This window comes from Leuciscus leuciscus (genome assembly GCF_965113295.1).
Source record: "Leuciscus leuciscus genome assembly, chromosome: 14".
In the NCBI taxonomy this organism is placed as follows: Eukaryota; Metazoa; Chordata; class Actinopteri; order Cypriniformes; family Leuciscidae; genus Leuciscus; species Leuciscus leuciscus.
The window spans coordinates 16360725-16380501 of NC_138738.1; the positions used below are offsets into that span (position 1 = coordinate 16360725).

At 37.5% G+C, this 19777-nt stretch overlaps 1 protein-coding gene across 1 annotated transcript in view; it reads left to right on the forward strand.

The window, feature by feature from the left end:
* cachd1 (cache domain containing 1) overlaps positions 1–19777 on the forward strand; it is a 73840-nt gene that overhangs the window by 7871 nt on the left and 46192 nt on the right. Inside the window, exon 2 of the mRNA XM_082135997.1 lies at positions 18419–18481. Within this exon, the coding sequence (XP_081992123.1) occupies positions 18419–18481 (63 nt within the window). The remainder of the gene's footprint in view (positions 1–18418; positions 18482–19777) is intronic.

Here is a 19777-nt window from a genome sequence, read left to right on the forward strand (position 1 = left end):
TAAGATAGTGTCTGAACTTTGAATCAGTCTTTTGCAGTGTGTACTTTGAAAGATAAAAAGAACCTTGACTCTGAGGCCACTAATTGGCCGACATAAAGGAGCGTTCTTGCTTTGAATGTGCGATAGGAAAAGGAGGAAAGCTGCTAGAGCAACAAGCAGCAGCTGTGTTTTGCTATGACTGTCTCGAGCTGGGCTGCTGCTTGCCAAGGACAGTTATTTTATCTCCCCCAGACCGACTGGTAACGCAACACCTGCGTTAGCACAGCAGATGAACTTGGGTGTTAGGCACAAGAGTACATTTCCCCTCAATGATATGTAAACATAAAAGGGAATCAAAAAGAATTTTTATTGGCCACGGTACCCAAGTTGCTGTTTAACGTGTGTGTGTGTGGACTTTATGAGAGTGTGCGTGGACTATTTACGAGCATTTTGAAAGTAATTCTTCTGTTTATTGATTCATGTTCCCTAGAAACTTCATAGAGATGTTGCAGTGTGGTCTCAGATAAACTGCCGTTGTCTTGTGATTGCTTTAGCAGTGGGGACCAATTTACTGCCTGTTTTACTAGGTGCCTGTGCCTGAGAGAAAGAAGAGAGAAAGAGAATATGGTGGTGCCTGATGTTTGCATGTGCACTTCTCAAATCGTGCCCGGTAGCGGTCCGCTTGGCACTCGTGATGGTGTGTGTGCTTGTGTGAACTGGTCCAGTGCCAGCGTCTCTTTTACAGGAGTCTTGGGGACAGCTCTGTGGGTCTCTGGTGTCTGCTGAAAGGAAGACTGTGTGTAATGAACACTTCGGAGCAAAGCATGGTGGGAATGCAGGTGTCTGATGGAGGCACTTATAGTAATGTGCACATGCACATTCACTCTGTTGAAAGGTTTTATGTGGGGTTATTTAGAGTTTCTATGTTATTTTCTATTTGTAAAACTGTGGTACTGTAGTAGTGCAAACGGTTGTCCAGATATACACATACACTCACGACAATTCAAAGGAATGGGGTCAGTACTTTTTTTTTTTACTGGGGAAATAAAGACTTTTAGACTTTAAATTGAGACTTTCAAATAAATGCTGTTCCTTAAAACTTTGTTGAGTTCTTAAAAAAATGTATCACATTTATAACAAAAATATTAAGCAGCCCTTAAACAACTTTTTTGATAACATTCATTGTAATAAGAAACATTACTTAACCAAACAGCAAATCATATTTTTTTCTGAAGGATCATATGACATTGAAGACTGGAGTAATGGCTGCTGAATTTTTTTATTGTTTTCGCCTATAATATTTATTTCATCATCTAGCACTAACTTTGGTATAGCAGTGGATAATGGTAGCAAATTTAATAGGCACTTTTCATCCTGGGAATATAAAATAGCATTAAGCCTGAGCAAAATGAATTGTGAGGGCGTAACTTTGATGCTTCAAAAAGTTCATAAAGTCATCTTAAAGATTTTTTCTTTATGATTTTTCTTTTTGAAGCATCATAGTTTTGGTGGAGTTTCAATGGAGGAACAGAAATCTCTCGGTTTCATTAAACATATCTTCGTTTTGTGTTTCGAAGATGAATGGAAGTCTTGGTACAACATGAGGGTGAGTAAATGATGACAGAATTTTCATTTTTGGGTGGACGTTTCCTTTAAATTCATAACTGACTTTGAAGACGAGCCAAGCGGGTTCTTGAGTGTTAGGTCTTTTGGTTTTATTTGTCATTTGCTTTGCTAGTGCTGTGTTGTGTTTTGTGGGGCAGATGTTGGTTGGTTGAGTAACTACTGTTGACATCTAAACCCAGATTGAAAACAGATGATTGTTTTTTGATTGGGTGATGTTATAGATTAATGATATCCTTGCTTTATAGGTGAAAGAGCCAAAGAAAATGGAAAAATTTGATACTTGGCTGGTATTCGTATTTTTGACGTGATCGCCAGCCTTCATACATCTGCAAACAGCATAATTATTTGATTCAGCATGATATCTCCAATTGTTTACTTTTGCTGCAAGACTGTAGATTTCAACCTGATAATGTCTCTGTGGTTAAAATCTGTTAATGTCAGTGTTATGTCTTGATTTACTTGCTTCAATGAGTGAGTTACCGCAAACCGGAATCAGACCTTCTGCTGTTTTTGAGTCAGGATTTGGCAAATCTTTCATCTGATTTTCATCTCTGTTTGGGTTCCTCAAAGAGGATTAGGTGAGTTTGTTTGTTTGCAATGTCTTCACTTCATAAACCATTATGGATGGTGCCAAAACCAAGTGCCGTATTCCTGTGTTTAGCTGGATTTGGGAAAATGAGGTTGGCATTTTTTTTTTTACTATTTGAATTAACCCTGGCAGCTTTCTCGGTGGAAATGTCATCATTTAGAGAGCAGTTGCAAAGGAATGTAAGCAATGATTTGACAGCAAATATATCTTTAGTTGCCTAGGGTGTTTACTGTCTTCACTGCAAGACTTTGTGGATCATGTTTTTCTATAGTTTAGTGCGAGTTGACTAGCTTGTGCACAAATGCATATTTGCGCATGGAAATATTTGTCCATGAGTACCCAGAGCTTTGATCAGCCAAACTTTATCCTTGCAACGGTGTCACGCTGTATAATCTGACAGAAACCGCATCGATGACATTTCCAGACTGCTGATTCAAATGCATTTCTGTCTCGTTCTTAAAGCTTGTCATTATTTTTCCTCACCCGTTTCCCATGAACGTGCATGTAAACCTGACTGAAACTAAGGTATTATACAAATAATTGACAGCAAATGAGGTACAATTTTTCCCTCAAGTTGTTTTTCTAGTTATTATGTTTGTGGCCAAATGTTTCGCCACGTTCAGCTTAAAGCGTTTTCTCATAGTCAGTGTGCAAATATTCACACACATCCAAAGTTTTAGGTTTGAGAGATGTTTTAAAACATAATTTTTATTTTATTGAAATTGCATGCCTAGACAGGCATCCTAACTGCATATACTTAAATTTAATTCTGAAGTAAAAAAAGATGTAATCTTATAATAATTTAATGGTTTTTAATTTGTTCCACTAGCACAAAGGATTACTTGTTGGATTGGATAGGATGGTTGTACACGGACTTATTTTAAATACTTATATAGTCCTTCACTGTTGTCTAGGACACATCAGGGTGGATTAGTGTTTGTACTGCAAATACAGTGTGGTCACATTTTCAACTACCTGAGAATGTTGTTTAAGTGATTGTATCACAAACATTTTATACCCCATTCCTACCTACATTTAGTTCACTTCTGACCAAATCCCCCAAAATAAATGTTAATATCAAGAATAAACAGTGTCTTTGACATATTGAAGGCAAGGTTTGTAGCATAGAGTGTAATAGACTTAAGAACCTGATAAACCTCAAGCGAAATCGAAGAACCAAATGATGTGGCATCAGATTATGGCCAAAACTATGTTTGATTGGAGTCCGCCTTGGTCCTTGGCGATTATGTAATTGGTGGGTGAGGTGCTCTGAGGCTCTGCCTTGTTTGACATGGAAATCTTCTCTGGTTAATTTCTTCTGTTAAGTCCGTCGAGATCAGACATCTGCGAGTGAAAACATGAACACACTAGAAAGTCTAGTAGAAAATGAGGTTGGAATGTTTTAATAAAGCTACTTGCTTTAAAGCAATCTATTGTATAATGTGCTATTTAAACAGAAAAGCACATAGCTGGTGCGCAGGTGCACATGCGTGGTAAAAAATAAACGATGTGCAGCAGAAAACATGAATAGAAGCGCTTTGGAGTACCAACATTTTTGGGGAGAGGGACACGTTTATTTACTGGAGTGGGATTTTTCTCCATCTCTGGTAAGATAGCAATCGATGATAAGTGTGTTCATTAATTATTAGGGGTGCGACGGATCGCAGTTGTTCTGTGGTCCATACGGACCAGGCCCCACGGTTCGGTACGCATGTGATTCGTGGATTAACTGCTAAATTTAACCATCATAGAGTGAAAGTTTATCATCTGGGCGTGTTTTGTCTTGCTAATTTACACATTCAAACAATTTTAAATGTGGATTCTCACGTTTTTATCTATATGCACAGCCTCACACACCCGAAGCACGCGCATGCAGAGCGAGAAAAGAACGTTTCAGATAGCACTCGAACACTGAAGGGCTATGTCATAAGTGAACAGTTGAGAAAGAAACCGGATGTGTGTCAGTATATTCGGTCCGTGGATTCGGTCTTAAAGTGACAGCAGCATAATATTCTTCTTGTTGTCTGTGTCATTAATGTTAATAAATTAAAATATAATCATCTACCATGTTCGAGAGAAAAGAAGATAGTGAGGAGAACAGTCAGGAGGAAAGTGATGATGACACTTTGTAGGATAAGTGTACCGCGTATAGTGTGAGTACCAAGTAGCATCTCCAGGTGCTCCCTTGAGAACCAGACCAAAAAAGTTATGTGCACTTATATATAAATAAACGTGACATGACTTTACTAGAGTGCCAAATTGCAGAGCTTGTGCAAACATATCCACATTGCTATGATCAGATTCTTATGCTTTAGTTAAAAAAAATGCTTGCTGTTTTCTCATATTGTTGTGTGATTATTTTGATATTGAGAGGGAAGCGCAAAGCACATATTCATCTAAACGCCGCTCTCAGCAGTGTGGTTGGTGGTGGGACGTTCGCTAACAGTATACCACTACTCGCGTAGTTCAAACTTCTTTTTACCCCTAACCGGAAAACAAAAAAGAATTTCACAGTCAACATATCGGGGCCTTTGTAAAGACAGGCAGGCCCGTTGGGTATCCGAGGCCCCTCTCCCTCACTGATGCTGTCTGTAACCAAGCCCCTGTGTCCATCTGAGCGTGTTCACCACGCACCATGAGTTCACATCCGGCAGACGGCCAACAGAGCCTTTGTCCACTGGACTGAAGCGAGCAGCAGGATCCTGCTCTGTCTTACTGATCCGAGAATAACCAGAGATAAGCAGTGATCCCAGACTGGAATGATTTTCCCTGATCATTGGAATGTGCTTCCTCTTGTAGGCCTTGTGTTGAGTTTTCATTTAGGAGTTTTATGGGTTCAGAGTTAAAGGGTTCTAGTCCATGCGTGTTAGCTTTAAGGTCATCTGCATGCTTGCGTAGTAGTTGTCACAATTATTGTTTAGCAAATATACACATTTAAGTTTTCTTTCAGGAAAACAGACCAAAACACTCACTCCTGTTTTTTCCATCTCAGTGATGAAGTACAGAGCTGTATATCCATGTAATATACATTTAGAGGTCCCCAGGGTTTGGTCTGTTCTTTAGAACTTGAAGTTTACAACACAGAGCACATGTGTACAATTCTAGGTAGTTTTGGTCAGTGTTCCTGGGAAAGGTGCATTCTTAAGTGACAGCCCCTCAAAAGTCCCTCTTTGAGCCACTGCCGCCCTGTCTGCTGGCCCTGTCACCACCATATGACTAGTGACTCTGGGTCATCAGGATAGAGGAAAGACAAATGTTTATTGTCAAACAGTATATGCCAGGGACAAAAGATCACGGCATATTGCATTACGGAAATAGCAGGGGGGAAAAATCAATGTGCTCTTCTCTGTACTTGCTAACAAGTGCCTTAAACTGAGTATTTGAGTAAGTAAACTGATAAAGAATAAGTTCCACAAACCTGCTGAACTTTGACAACCTTAGCAACCATTGGACATCAAATATAAAAACATAATTTTGTTTCCCAACAGACTGATTAAAATCCGTGCACCCTGACTCTTTGACGTTGAGTAGTACACAATCTAATTTGACCATGCGATTTTCAGGAGTGCTTTCCAGTTTTGTGTGCAACTTAAATTTGGTCACTGAACAGACTGGTGAATATGTTGATGACTGTGACTAGCTGTTTTGATTTTGGTTTAGCATATGTATGTGCGTTGATCAATGTTTATATAAGCCTATTAAATCTGTTCATCATAAGTGTTTGTGTCTTTTCAGAAGACTTGGATTAAACCGCTCGATTCATATGAAATTCCTTTACATTCTCTTTATGAACTTTTTGAAGCTTCAAAGTTTTGGTGGAATAAACTTTCAGTGGAGGGACAGAAATCGCTCAGGTTTCATTAATTTTTATAATTTGTGTTTTAAAGGTAAACTGGTTTGGAACGACATTAACTATTTTGTTACTGATGTTAAAAAGTGAGGACAAAATCCCAGCCAAAGTTAATTTACAATGTGTAGGTTCACCAATATACTTCTCTGTTTCTTGAATTATGACTAGCTTTGCTTCTTGCATGTAGATAGTCTTTCCATCGAAACTACTGTGCTTCAGGTGTTAAAGAAGGTGAATCAGAGAGTGAATCAAAAAGGCTTTTCCAAGTATCCTAACACTAATGTCCTAAAACTAATATTTTTATGTATCCAACTTGAAAGACTTTGAAGTCATTTTTGTCCAGTGGATCTAGCTCGAGAGCATACAGTATGTAGATGTAGACATGACCTCACATTTTAATATAATGTAAAACCAGAGAGTGAGAGGACCACCCTTGATCTGCTGTACATGTTCTCGTTCAGTTTGGCTCTCCCGAGTGATGTGGTTGAATTAATGCAATCAAAGCAATGAGAATTACGTTTTCTGAATAAAAAGCAGATCGCTGGTTTATAAGGAGAGGTCTGTTTGCTTAAGCTTGACGGTGCCGAAATGTTGGCTTTCACAAGCCTGCAGACACCATTTGATTGCCTAGTTCCCGTAAACTCAAACTGACTCAACGGGATGTTTGATCTGGATTTCTTATTTTATGTGGAAAAATTGATTTGTTCTTCAGTCCAGGCAGAAATCCTGTCTTCTACCATGCTGTTTGTCCTAGTCAGTGTTTGCTCTCCAGTCCTCGAGGTTTTCTCACCTCACTTGCTTCATATTTAGCCGTTCACAGTTCAAAAGCTTCAGATGAAGAACATTACAAGGGTGTAATTATGACTACAGGTGCCAGATCTGTTGGTGTGTGTCTGTGTTGGCAGTGTTAAAGGAGATTGGGCACAGAGGGCAGCTAAGCCCGGCGTTGCCCAGACCATCTGCGGGCGTTGTGGGTTGAGGTGGTTGGAAAGTTGGAAAGTTACACCTCCGTGAGTGCCAGGGTAGCCAGCGCACGGTCCAGGACTTGCAACATAAGCCGCGTGTTGCATGATAATTGAAAACACAGCACAAAATTCCTTGTAGTTGGAATTTGATCACACCTGTGTGTGGATTTTTTTTTAAAGAAAACCGCTTGAGCCCAAGATGGAGAATGTGTATGGCTGTGTAGTAGGTCTGCATTAATTTATGGATTAAATCTTCTGAAAGATTTCATATGGGAGGTTTTGTTTTTTGGTTCAGGTTTGCTACTAAGAAACCCTTAACTAATCGTTCAGTACTTTGATGTATTACTTTGATCCACCAATAAAGCAGTTTTATAAGTTGTCAAATGGTATTTCTATTTAACAAGGCCCAGGTTTGAAGTCCTGAAGTTTGACTTTCATCTTCAGTGGATTGGAAACTTTGCATTGCACAAGCCAAAAGTTTGGGCATACCATTTAAGGATTTTAGACACCATTGCTGTTATTATATATATATACATTTTTTATTTTATTTATGGTTTGTGAATGATGAACAGTCTGTAATGCTCAATAATCCTAAATACTATGTCTGGTTGGTAGACTTTTAAACAATTTTAGCTTTTAAACAATATCATGGTATTACTTCATGTGATAAATGAGAAAGTATTATAGACTAGGTTAATTGTTTGCATTTCTGTTACTTATATAAAAGCAAACAATTAACTTTTTCGCATACCGTTTACATGCTGTCTAATAACGTATTAGAGATGACCGTTAAAAAGAGACCTTATGAAGACGGAGAATGTGAGCACTGTGTGATCAGGCGCTGCCGTTCTCAGCGCCGCATGTCAAAATAAAAGTCTGCCGTGCAGTCAAAATAAAAGTACCGCTTCTAACACATCGGCCAGTCAGAAAAACGTATCGGCCGATGCTAATATATCAGCCTTGGCGAGGTATGTTGTTACGTTATGATTCATTTATTTATACTTTTTAAAGTGTTAGTTTATTTTAGTATTTTTTGTCATTAATTACTCACCCTCATGTCGTTCCAAACCTGTAAGACTTTCGTTCATCTTCGGAACACGAAGATCTTTTTGATGAAATCAGAGCTTTCTTTCCTTCAATTGACAGTCTACGCAACTACCACTTTCAAGCCCCAGAAAGGTAAAGACATCATGAAAGTAATCCATGTGACTCCAGTGGTTTGACCTCAATTTTATAAATTTTATAAAAATGTGCTTTGTTTACACACACACACACACACACACACACACACACACACACACACACACACACACACACACACACACACACACACACACACACACACACACACACACACACACACACACACACACACACACACACACACACAAAACAATTTACCACTTTATTTACGATTACAAATAAAGTAGGCTGTCAATGAAGGGACATAAATCTCTCAGATTTCATTAAAAAAATCTGAAGATGAACGAAAGTCTTACGGGTTTGGAACGACATGAGGGTGAGTAATTAATGACAGAATTATCATTTTTTGGTGAACTATCCCTTTAATGGAATGGAATGGAAACTCCATCTGATGGGAATGTGGATGATCTGGTTCTAGGTAGACCCTGCAACTGTAGCAGGAAATGAAGCGGTGTCTCCATCGTCCCTCATAGATGGATGAGCTCGGGGAATGTCAGGGATGTGGACTCCAAGACCTCTTTTTTCCCCCCAATCTTTTCTCCCTCTTCCTCTCCCTTTTATGTTTTTTTCAGCGAGTTGTGAATTATGCTCAGCTTTTGAAGCTCAGACTTCACCACTGACAAACAGACATCGCTCGTCTCCTAAAATTTAACACCCCACTAGAGAAAAGATTATAGACTCTTGAGTCTCTCTCATGTTTACCTCCACAGCCTTTAAAGCAAAAGTGTCTGCTTCCCTATTTTTAGTTAGAAGAGTCTTAAAATCTTCCTCTTCTCTCTGCATGTTACCATGGTGCTGATAAGATCATTAACTACATTTAAAACCTCAAAGTGATAAAGAGACTTTCATATTTCTTTTCTACATGTGGCAAAGTGGATGAAATTCACTACTGAATGCTGCACAGCGCATAAGATTTCAGTTGTTTTGATGTTGTTTTTCACTTAAAGCAATTCATTTCTCAGTTAGTTTGATGTGGCCTACACTTTTAAAACCTTCTTTTTCATAAAAACAATACTAAACAATAAGCATTTTTATGCTGTAGTTAAAATTTATATTTTCCCTGCCAATATTTCCCCTGTCCCCACCACATAGTTTTATATTTTTCATACATTATTTAGTCAATTTTTCAAGTTAGAGCAAGTTATAGTTTCAAGTTATATAGCTATAATGATGGCAATAAATTCATAAACACATTTGATGGAAAATTTGTTAAACACATTTGTTAATCCTTTTCAAACCATTTTTACTGATGCTTCTTGGACTCATTATGTCACTTGCAATTTCTACAAAATCTCATCTGTTAGCCAGCTAAATTACTTGAATTAGTTTTCATCATATTTTACAACAGCAAATGTTTAGGTTTTGAAAGTCAGTGATGTTATCAACAAATGTAAGACGTAGTGACAACACAGCATTTTTTTTTTCTTTCTTTTCAGTAATTTATGACTTTTTTTGCTGTGCATATTGGCTCTTGTGAGCCTGCAGCAATGACTGTACGCAGAAATTCAAGGTAATAAAACACTCGGCCTCTCAACTGTTGTCATTGTTATTTGGGCCCCCTTCACATGTGGAAACCATTATATCCTGTCTGCTGGACTAAAAAAAAAAAAAAACAGGGCTGCCGCGAGTTGGAGATCTGCGAGAGAATCCGCTCCGTGACCTGGTCTCTCAACGGGCCCCCTCAGTGTTTGCACAAAGAGGTTTTGTTATTGTAGGACCCCAGGCTCTGTCGGCCCCTCCACCGACACTCAGTCTCTCTCTCTGTGGAACACAAGTTCAACCCAAAGCAGATCAAGAACACACAGGCGTAAGGGTGTGTTATCTCTGTAGGTGATTTATCTACACGTTGTAAGTTGAGTGAAGCTCGATGTATATCACCGTTTTGACTGTATATTGATGCTGGATGTGTTAAGAGTAAAGCGTTTGTGTTATATTAACACCACACTTTTTTTTCCCTCAAGACATCATCCCAGACAGTCATCAGACTTACTCGGGCTGAACTGCACATGGTCCAAGACCTTGAAACTGTATCAGTGCAATGTTTTGTCTGTGCTAGTAATGCGTAACTGTGGAAACCGAAGTCATTTTTGCTCCAGCCTTGCAGAGTGTCATTACTTCATTTCTGATGGTTAGATAAGTTTGAGATGTTTTGGTATTAAAAAACCATTAAAACAACGTATGCTCCATTAACCTGATAACTATGTGAGATTATAAATGTAGTCCACCCTTTTATGCTCGCATGTGGAACTCATTTTACACTCGTTTTCTTCTCGTCCACCCAACCCCCTCACAAACACACACACTTCAGTATATTCACTGCTAATGTGAAACATGTCAGCTTCAGTATCTGCTAAACCCTCTTATCAAAGCAAGATTACAGACTGAAAAATGTTATGCAAAAAAAACAGATATTACATTTTTGACATAATATTGTCCCTTTAAGCTAGACTTGCTTTTTGGTTGTTTGTTATATGAACTATTTGTTGCTAATAAACTGAAATGGGAATTCCTCTAATGGGATAGGGATTGCAGAATAAGGGCACCTACAAGCATATAGTGTGACAGAAGACACTGTGAAGGCATAGACCTTAATCAGGGTAGACCCCATATTTAATTTTGCGTGAATGAAAGTGAAGCTCTGAGGGATAGACTGCTGTGCAATATGTTGGACTGTTGGGTGGTATTCCTGCTGATTGGTCAGCTGATGCAAAAGTGACAAATATGGCTTTGCAAAAATTCCAGCAAACAAAAAATATATTTTTATGGTAATTTTTTTTACAATTCTTTTTTATTAGGAGATTGTATATGATTGTATATTTTTTTTCAAAATCCTCTTTTTTATTTTATTTTATTTTATTTTATTTTCATTTCTATGGAATTATTTTGAAAGTGAAATGAAATTTTAGTTATCAAAAATCTTGCAGTTTAATAGTCACAGACACTATTCCAAATTGCTATTTGATTAAGCCCTATATAAGTTTGATTCATTCATCTAAAATCTGCCAGATTTGTTATACAGTAAATACAATTTTATGTCTGGATTCTGCATTTCAATCGCGGAAATCCTAGGGCCCTTATTTTAAATCAGTCAAACTGTCTGTTTCAATTTAATAATTCATAATGCTAAACCTATAATAAAAAAATGTCAATGCCTATGACAACACTGCCGGTTTGGCTGAAATTATATCGTTCCTTTTATTGAAAATCTACATAACTATAAATACATAGCAACTACATACATATTAGTATACATATTGAATATCTTTTGAAGGATGTAATCTTATTAAGAATGCTCAAACCTTGATGTTGCTGAATTATATACTTTAACCATGGTATTTACAGTATCATGTCCAACAAACTACAATAATACCATGGTACTTGTTCGTTAGTGATGAGTAACGTCTGAAATTCTATACAGGTTTCGTTTATTCATTTGTCATTCAATGTCACTGGTTGTTCACTTCAGATTTGAAAAAGGCTGAAGAAATGGCCAAATGGAAACAAGGGAATATGGAGGGTGGGAAAACAACCAAACCAACTACCAAACAACAACCAAAAACCACAGACCTACAACACAACTCATTATACAGACAAATGAACATTAAAATATAAGCAGAAAAAAAAAAAAAAAACAGCAGAGTTTAATTTGTTTTAAAAAATATGACCCTATGACAACAAATCCACAAAAATCTTTTAATTCGAGACTACTTACAACTATCAGGAACAAATCAAATACATTTTAAGAAATTATTCTTATAAAAACAAATCAGTATTATAACTTTTCAGAGCTATTAGTTTATACAAAAAATGAGGAAGGACATTTAAAAGGTCTGATGATATTTTAATTACATTTACAAGCACTTCAATCTGAAGAAATGACACATCAGTTCAACAGAAAGAATAAAGGCATAGTTTCTTTGTTCAATCTTCTTGGAATTTTCGGTCTACATCATTGTCTTCTGTGTATCAGAATAATTCCTTGTGTCATCGCGTTCATGATCAGACGTACCGCTATATCAGTGTCCTTATTTGCACATACATATTTCATTTGACGAAGACATGATGAAAAATGGTGGTGATTCATGTTTGGAGCACTAGAGTAGGCCTATATAAAATATGTCCGTTATAACTTGAAACATATGTTCTCCGGTCTGCAAATGAACCGTGATCCGCGTTGCGAGTGTTAAACTCATTGCGCCGTTCCGTGCAGAAACCGTGCTCAGTGTTACTACAAATTTTATGAGTCATATTTTCCATGTGTTGATAGTCAATCTCCAGCTCTGACCGCATCGTGGGGAAATGCAAACAACACTTTTGTGTACTGAATGAGGAATCATACACTTACAAGTCTGAAGGACAACAATGCAAAGCTGAACAGGTAGAGCTGAACGAACAGCGCTGAAACAGTTTTACGTGACATTTGAATTCTCTGCTGTAATGCAATCTCACGCATAATACGTTTAAAAATAGTATATTAAAAAGATATATTCTCATGAATAATGCGAGAAAAGCTCAGAAACTGATGGCGTAGACACGTACTCTCCAGCCACGGCAACCAATCATTACCTTGAATTAATGCATACATTACATTTCGTGACGTTGGTTCAACTTTGCCTTTTAAACCGGAAGAACAAAAAAAAAAAAAAAAAAATCCACTTTCCCCTTACTAATAAATATAATGAGTGCTGTTGTCGTTTTCGTTGATGTGCAACCTGTATATCTGTTAACAATGTGTTTTAGGGATTCATGACCCTTCAATGTATGTTCAGATTGCTTTAGATTCATGCCAGCCTGTATACTGAGCATTTCTGCATATTCTGGCGCAGATGCAGAATGCTGCCTTGTCTCTGGCTCATCCTTAGAAACTGGAAGCGAGTGAGAGGTAGAGAGAAATCACATCAGAGGGCAGGGATGGATGCCTCATTCTAGAGCAGAAGCCTTTGTAGTGCAATGAGCACATTGCTTCTGAGAGTTTGAGTGGGGGGGGGTGGGGGGAGACAGGGGTGAGGGGGGTACCTGGGGCAGGAAATCGCAATAGCATCCCAGACTGGCTTCTGTTGTCTGGCCTTTCATCTTCTCTGTTTGTACCCAGTTTCCCCTGTCGCTGCCACAGCAACTAGATGTTGTCAGCTGCAGTGAGGAAATATGGGATTTAAAATCAGATTGTCAGTTACTCATAAAAAACACATTTATTTGAAAGCAGTTTTCAGTACATCCAGCATAAATAGAAACTGTCAAGGTGAATAATTGAAAATAAAATTCGTAGTTCGAAGTTCGTAGTTTATTTGGACATTTGAGCATACAAAAATATTTTTTTCTGACATATTACAGTATAAAACATTGGAATTGTTTGGTTTACATGTTAAAAGCACTTGAGCTATACTATGTTTATTCGTCATATGAGGTAAAACTAGCAACCCAACAGCAAAACATGCAATGACATTTAATCTTAGCGTCTAGCGGTTTTTTATTGTGAAACTTGCATGCATGGATTTGCATTCAGGAATGTGCTTCAGATGACATATGTTTTTGAAAGCAGCAATAGATATCTAAAAGTGATGGTTCACCCAAAAATGATTTTTTTTATAAATGTACTCACCGTCACGTTGTTCCAAACCATATACTACTTTCCTTTTTTTTTTTGTGGAAAACAAAAAGTATTTTGAAATGTAAATTTTTTTGTCCATACAATGAAAGTCAATGGGGTCCAATTTAGTTTTTTTGTTGATTTGTTTTGTTTTTATTTTGAAACTAACTTTCATTGTATAGACAAAAATAGTTTAAATATTCTTCAAAATATAATCTTTCGTGTTCCACAGGTTTGGAGTCATCAGTAAAATGACGTGTTTGAATGCGGGTCAAGGTGGGCATTATGCAAAATATTTTCTAGTGACGCAGAACCGCCACGCAGTGGGATTCGGAATACAAACGACTCGTTAAGGCGGTTCAGATTCGATTCTTTCTTTTGGGAGACAATACGTTTATTTATCGTGCACTTTCACAGTTTTCATTCACAAACAGCTATATACACTGCATGAAAGATAATATTCGAAAAAACATAATAGGGGCATTTTGCTTTTCCCCTGAAATAACTTTTCTTATCAAATGGCATTGCTTGAATAGTGTTAGCCAATAGCAAACTCTTTCATTGTGACTCTATTATTTTATGTAACACTCACTTTTCATCATCCAATGAGTTGAAGATGAAATCCTGGCCTATATTTTTGTCATTCATTATCTCGTTTACGGAAATAAAATGGGCTGCAAATGGCAATTCACGTTGACTTATGGTAAATACTAATAGAGCAAAAACATGGAAGCTAAACACATAGCTGCTCTTTAACCTACATCTTTACTGAAGTTGTGGAAGTGTTAAGGGAGGGTCAGTCCAATGATATAGACCTTGTAGACCTAAAGAGAGGATTAGGGCACCTTTTCTGCTCATTGCGTTGTGTGAGCACACCCTTTCACTCCCTTGTACAATCCAAAATTAATGAGGATTAGCTGGATGGGCTCTGGCCTTTGAAGATGACTGAATTGCTAATAGGTTTATCCCCCTCCATCGCACCATTTTAATGGAAATGCTGCCGAGCATCAAGTACGCGGCTCCAGTGTTATTCCGCTCCCACGCCGCGTCAGCTGTTTCCCCAACCAATGTCTGGAAACTTTACGGAAGAGCGCGTGCAGTTAAAATCCAATAAGCTCATCTGTGCCCATTAGCTTTGCACAACTACTACGAGGTATGCTGAGAATGATGGAGCACTTTTCTGTTTGCGTATTGAAATATGGAAGTGACTTATGGGTTTTGCATTCTTTAGGTGGAGGCAGTAATTCTTAAGTGGCTGCTATTAGGGCAGAGGGAGATGGCAATCTTGATATAATAAACCACCCTGCGGAGGGCTTGGTTTTAGTCAATCTCTCTTGCCGTGCCTCTGTTAAAGGGAGTGCCGGAGCCTTGACAAGCCTGGATCAAAGACAGCATGAGGTTCAGTCATTCCAGACATCTATTCAACTGCAGTCAAGATTAACCCTGGGGTTGACAAGATTAATAACCGCCCTGGACACCAAATTCTGAGCCAAAGCAGCTGCACATAGGCCTCTTTGTCCCCACTCAGTTGAACGCCAGTATGTTATTGCTTACAATCCTATAGCTTGTCATTCATTTTAATGTCAACTTGTCTGTAAGGATTAGATGGTGTATAGTCCAAACTTGGAGAGGGCTTGAAGAGTCCTGTTGATTTGTAAAGTTCAAGCACTGTTTATTGCTGATGGCATAGCTTCTTTCTGTTGTTGCAGGGCTACAGACCGAGACTAAAGTGGTTGCAGATGTGACGCAATGAACAATTCCAACAATAATTTAAGTGGCAACACTTTACAATAAGGTTTAATTTGTTAACATTAGTTAACTATCTTAGTTAACATCAACTAAGAATGAAAAATATTTCTAAAGCACTTATTAATCTTAGTTCATGTTAATTGAAACATGTACTACATTATTAAAATGTAATGTTGTATCTGTTGATATTATTTAATGGACAAACAATGAACAGTTGTATTTTTTTATTTACTAGCATTAGCAAAGATTAATAAATACCGTAACAAATGTATTACTCATTGTTAGTTTTTGCATTAACTACTGTTATTAAACGGCTCTGTGGAATACTTGATTCTGATTGGTCAATCGCGCCATCCAGCCGTATGTTATGAAAGGGATAATGTACATCCAGCCGGTTGTTATCTCAGAATAAACCCCCGACAGGGTGATGAGGACCCCGACTTCAGTAACCCGGATGAGCCTGTGTTATCTGTTTTCAGCGGTTGTTATCTGGGATTAACTACTGTTAACCATTTAAATTCTGCTCATCATTGATGACATTTCAGAAAAGTTTGCTTGCATCCATATCATCAATTTGTCAGAATTCATCTCCTTAAATAAGTAGTTCTGAAGCAGGCGGCTCAAAATTACTTAAAATAATTTTTAGTACAATTCAAGCCAAAACAACAAACAATCTAAGTATTTCTTAATTTAATTCACCCCATTAAGAAAGAACCAGGATTCCCAGAGTCTTGGAAAAAACTGGACAAATGATGTAGCCTAATTTTAAAAGTGAACCTGAGGCTTGACCTGAAAGTCTTGTAAATGAATAAAATCTCTATGGGCAATTTATTTATGAATATATGTTTTTCTAATTATGCCAAGGTCTAAAATATTGTATTAGGTAGAGCTTGAGAGTAAAAATTATATATATTTTTTAAATCCTTATCAAGAAAACCACAAACAACAAGTCATTGGGCCTTCACTGTTGTTTGGGACAATAGGGGCCTTGAACACAATTAGGTTTGGAATGTTTTGAATTTGCTTGTGAGGTAGCGATTTGAGTCTATATTGACTCTTTCATTAAACCGCTAATTAAATTTATTCAGGTATGTCAGATTCCAAATTAACCGGGAGCCGTTACTGTGATGTATACTTCCTTTTATGAGGCTTATATTAGTGTATTTATTGACTGCTTGTGCATATGACTGTGTAATTTTAGACACACAATCAAAACAGAGCTGTAATATTCTCATTTACAAAATAGTCATTGTTTGGTTTGGTTGAATTGACTGCAAGGGATCTTTGTTTAGGTGAAATATTGAAACCATAATAATAGCCGTGTGTTTTCTTTTTTATATCAGTTTTCTTACCTCAAAGACCTTCCTCTCAAGAGTTTCACGTTTGTTGAGAGGGTTCTCAAGTTACAAGCTGTGAAATTCCTCTTTGGCCTGGGCAAAGCTGTGAAAGCCATCGGGGCGGTTTGAAAAACAAACCCACCACACCGGGGAAAGACCTGTGCTGGTGCCCGGTGTGCTATTTGTGTTTGTGCCTGTGTTTATTTTACAAGAAGGGTCTGAAATGACAAGTTTCTTCTTTCACTTAGTTTTCCACAGCTTCTGTGTCTGGAGCTTTATTCACAAAGGTGGGGCTCATCCATACATCACCCAAAGTTTGTTTTGCTTTTTATAAACATGCGCTCGTGATGAAATTCCAAGCTTTAGGTGAGTGCGGACATGTGCCGTTTCATCATCTTTAATGTGGGTGACCACCCTGACCTCAGACTACTCCTCAGACACATCACACAGTGACTAAAAGAGTTTCTTCTCTTCTTAAGTGTTAAAGATCATCAGTCCTCCAGATGACAAGTGATTTTTGGATCGAGTGGGAATCAATCACGTTGTTATGACACATTCCGCAGCGATATTCCGTGTCAGGATTGCCATGGTAATGAGGCGCGCAAAGAGCAAACATCGTCATTGTGAGGAAATTTTGAGCTTGTAGGCTATTTTTGATGGTTTACAATGGTATTTAATCTTCCATGTCTCATTTAGCTGAATTACACAAGGCTTACACAAAACATCTGCGGTCCTATTTAAGCAAATGTTTGCTGCGGCTTTTGTGCAGTCTGTAAAATGTAATTGTTGGCTAAAGATATTTATCTAATGTTTGTGCCCACGATGAGCATCTTGGCAAAACATTCAATGCAACTTTACATTTAGGTAAAAGGTACTAACTTAAACTTGAAACGCTTAGAGAAATCCACCATAAACTTGCGAGTTCTGTGAATATTCTCATTCTCTAGGAATTCTGCCACCAAAGGAATGACCTGGTGTGTAATCTCAGTTCTGAAAGAAAGACATAATTGGTATAATTTACATAAATGAGCATAATGTGTGGGAGTTGACCAGAGTTTTTTTTTTTTTGGCCTGCACCCACCTATGCATTATCCAGTTCCCTTACTGAATCAGTGAATTGTTTTAAATGATTCATTCAAATAATCTGATTCATTAGAACGAAACAGACCTTTGAAGAGAATGTTTGAATTCAGCTCACTCTGCTGTAAAGTTGTGTTTGCTGCACACTGTAAAACAGTGTTTTGTTGTGATGCATGTTGGGAAAAAACTAAGTACTGAAAACTTTTTGTACAATATTTTGAAAATGGCTGAGCTACTGTCACAATGCTGAAAAATTACAGTAGCATCTCTATTTTGAGTTAGTTAGTTAGTTACTCCCTAACACTGATGTGCATTACTTGGATAAAAATAGACTTTGGGTACAATTTTGGGTGAATATTGATAAATTGCCCTTTTCTCCCTTGTGCTTCAGTCTATGTGCTCCTGACTTATTTGTCACCTTTCAGCAACTGTTCTCTCTTCTTATCTACACAGAGAATCTTCAACTCCTTTGTGTACACGGAGAAAACTTCAAATGGTGAAACAGAGGTGCAGCAGGTGAGTTAAACAACATCCCTTGATACTGAGTGTGTGTGTATATGTGTGTGTGTGTGGTCTAGAGGGGCAAAGGACACCCATTAAAATTCTACTGTTGCTGTCTGGCTGTCTTTGAAGCCATCTTTGTGCTTTCGACTGCTGCAACACTAATTCCAACCTCTATTGACTGCACCGTGTCCCTCCCTAACAAGCTCTTGGCGAAATGAGATGGTTGCTCATCCTTTAGCTCTTCCTAACATCAATGCATTTGGCCCATGATCAAAACTCTCCGATTAGAAACAATTTTTAAACTCTGCTGCAAAATGAAACCGTTTCAATTACAAAAATGTCTCTGTCTATTTGGATAATATGGAACAGAAAAGAAAACATGACGACTATGCATTTATAATGTATTACTGTTGCCAAAAATATAACATCCCAGAAACATAATAATTACTGCAATAATGATCCAATCATAGACTCTTAAGCATTTGCCTATTTAAATTCAAAGAGTGCCTTTTTTGGACCGGGCAGTGTATAATAATGAACAAAATTGGATGTATAAAAATGGTACCTTCATTTGTTTGATATTGGTTTATTATTTACAAAAGTTGGCATTTTTAAATTCGAATAATTGTGCGAGCTACCTTTGACCTTTGGATGTCCTTCAGAGATAATACCAGGGCTTCACTTGAATTAAGAACTAGAAATCTCACAAATAATTTATAGTCAAAAATTTCCCCCAAACCCTGTTGGATCTGCTCAATATAGTTTATTTCTCAAAATGAAGGCATTTTTGTTATGCATTCATAAACTCTGCTGCCTATGTTTACATGCCCCTTGCAGAGCCTGCAATGATCATTTTTAACAAAACAAAACAATAACATAATTTACATAATTTATCCTGTTCAAAAGTGAATATATCTTTGGTTTCATATCCTTGGATTTTGTATGTTGCCTCCTTGAGCATCAATTACTTCTTAATTGTCAATTTATCTTGCGGAATACACCTATATATGTTATATTGGTTTTCAAACTATAAGCACTATTTTTATGATCTCTTTTACTTCTTTCTTTCTTTTTAAAATTTAATTATGTTTAAAATTTATAATTTGGTGAAGTGTATGCACATTAATGAGCACAAGCGTGTGTGCAGCACATGTATCATAATAACCTAAAAAAAGTAAGAATAATTTAGGCCACAATAACTTTTCAATCTAAAACTATGGGAATGCCTTATTTTCCTCAGTCAGTTTTAAGACAGTAGGCCTGTCATGCACTAGTGTGATTTATTCTTGCCATGGGCTTCTCCCTCAT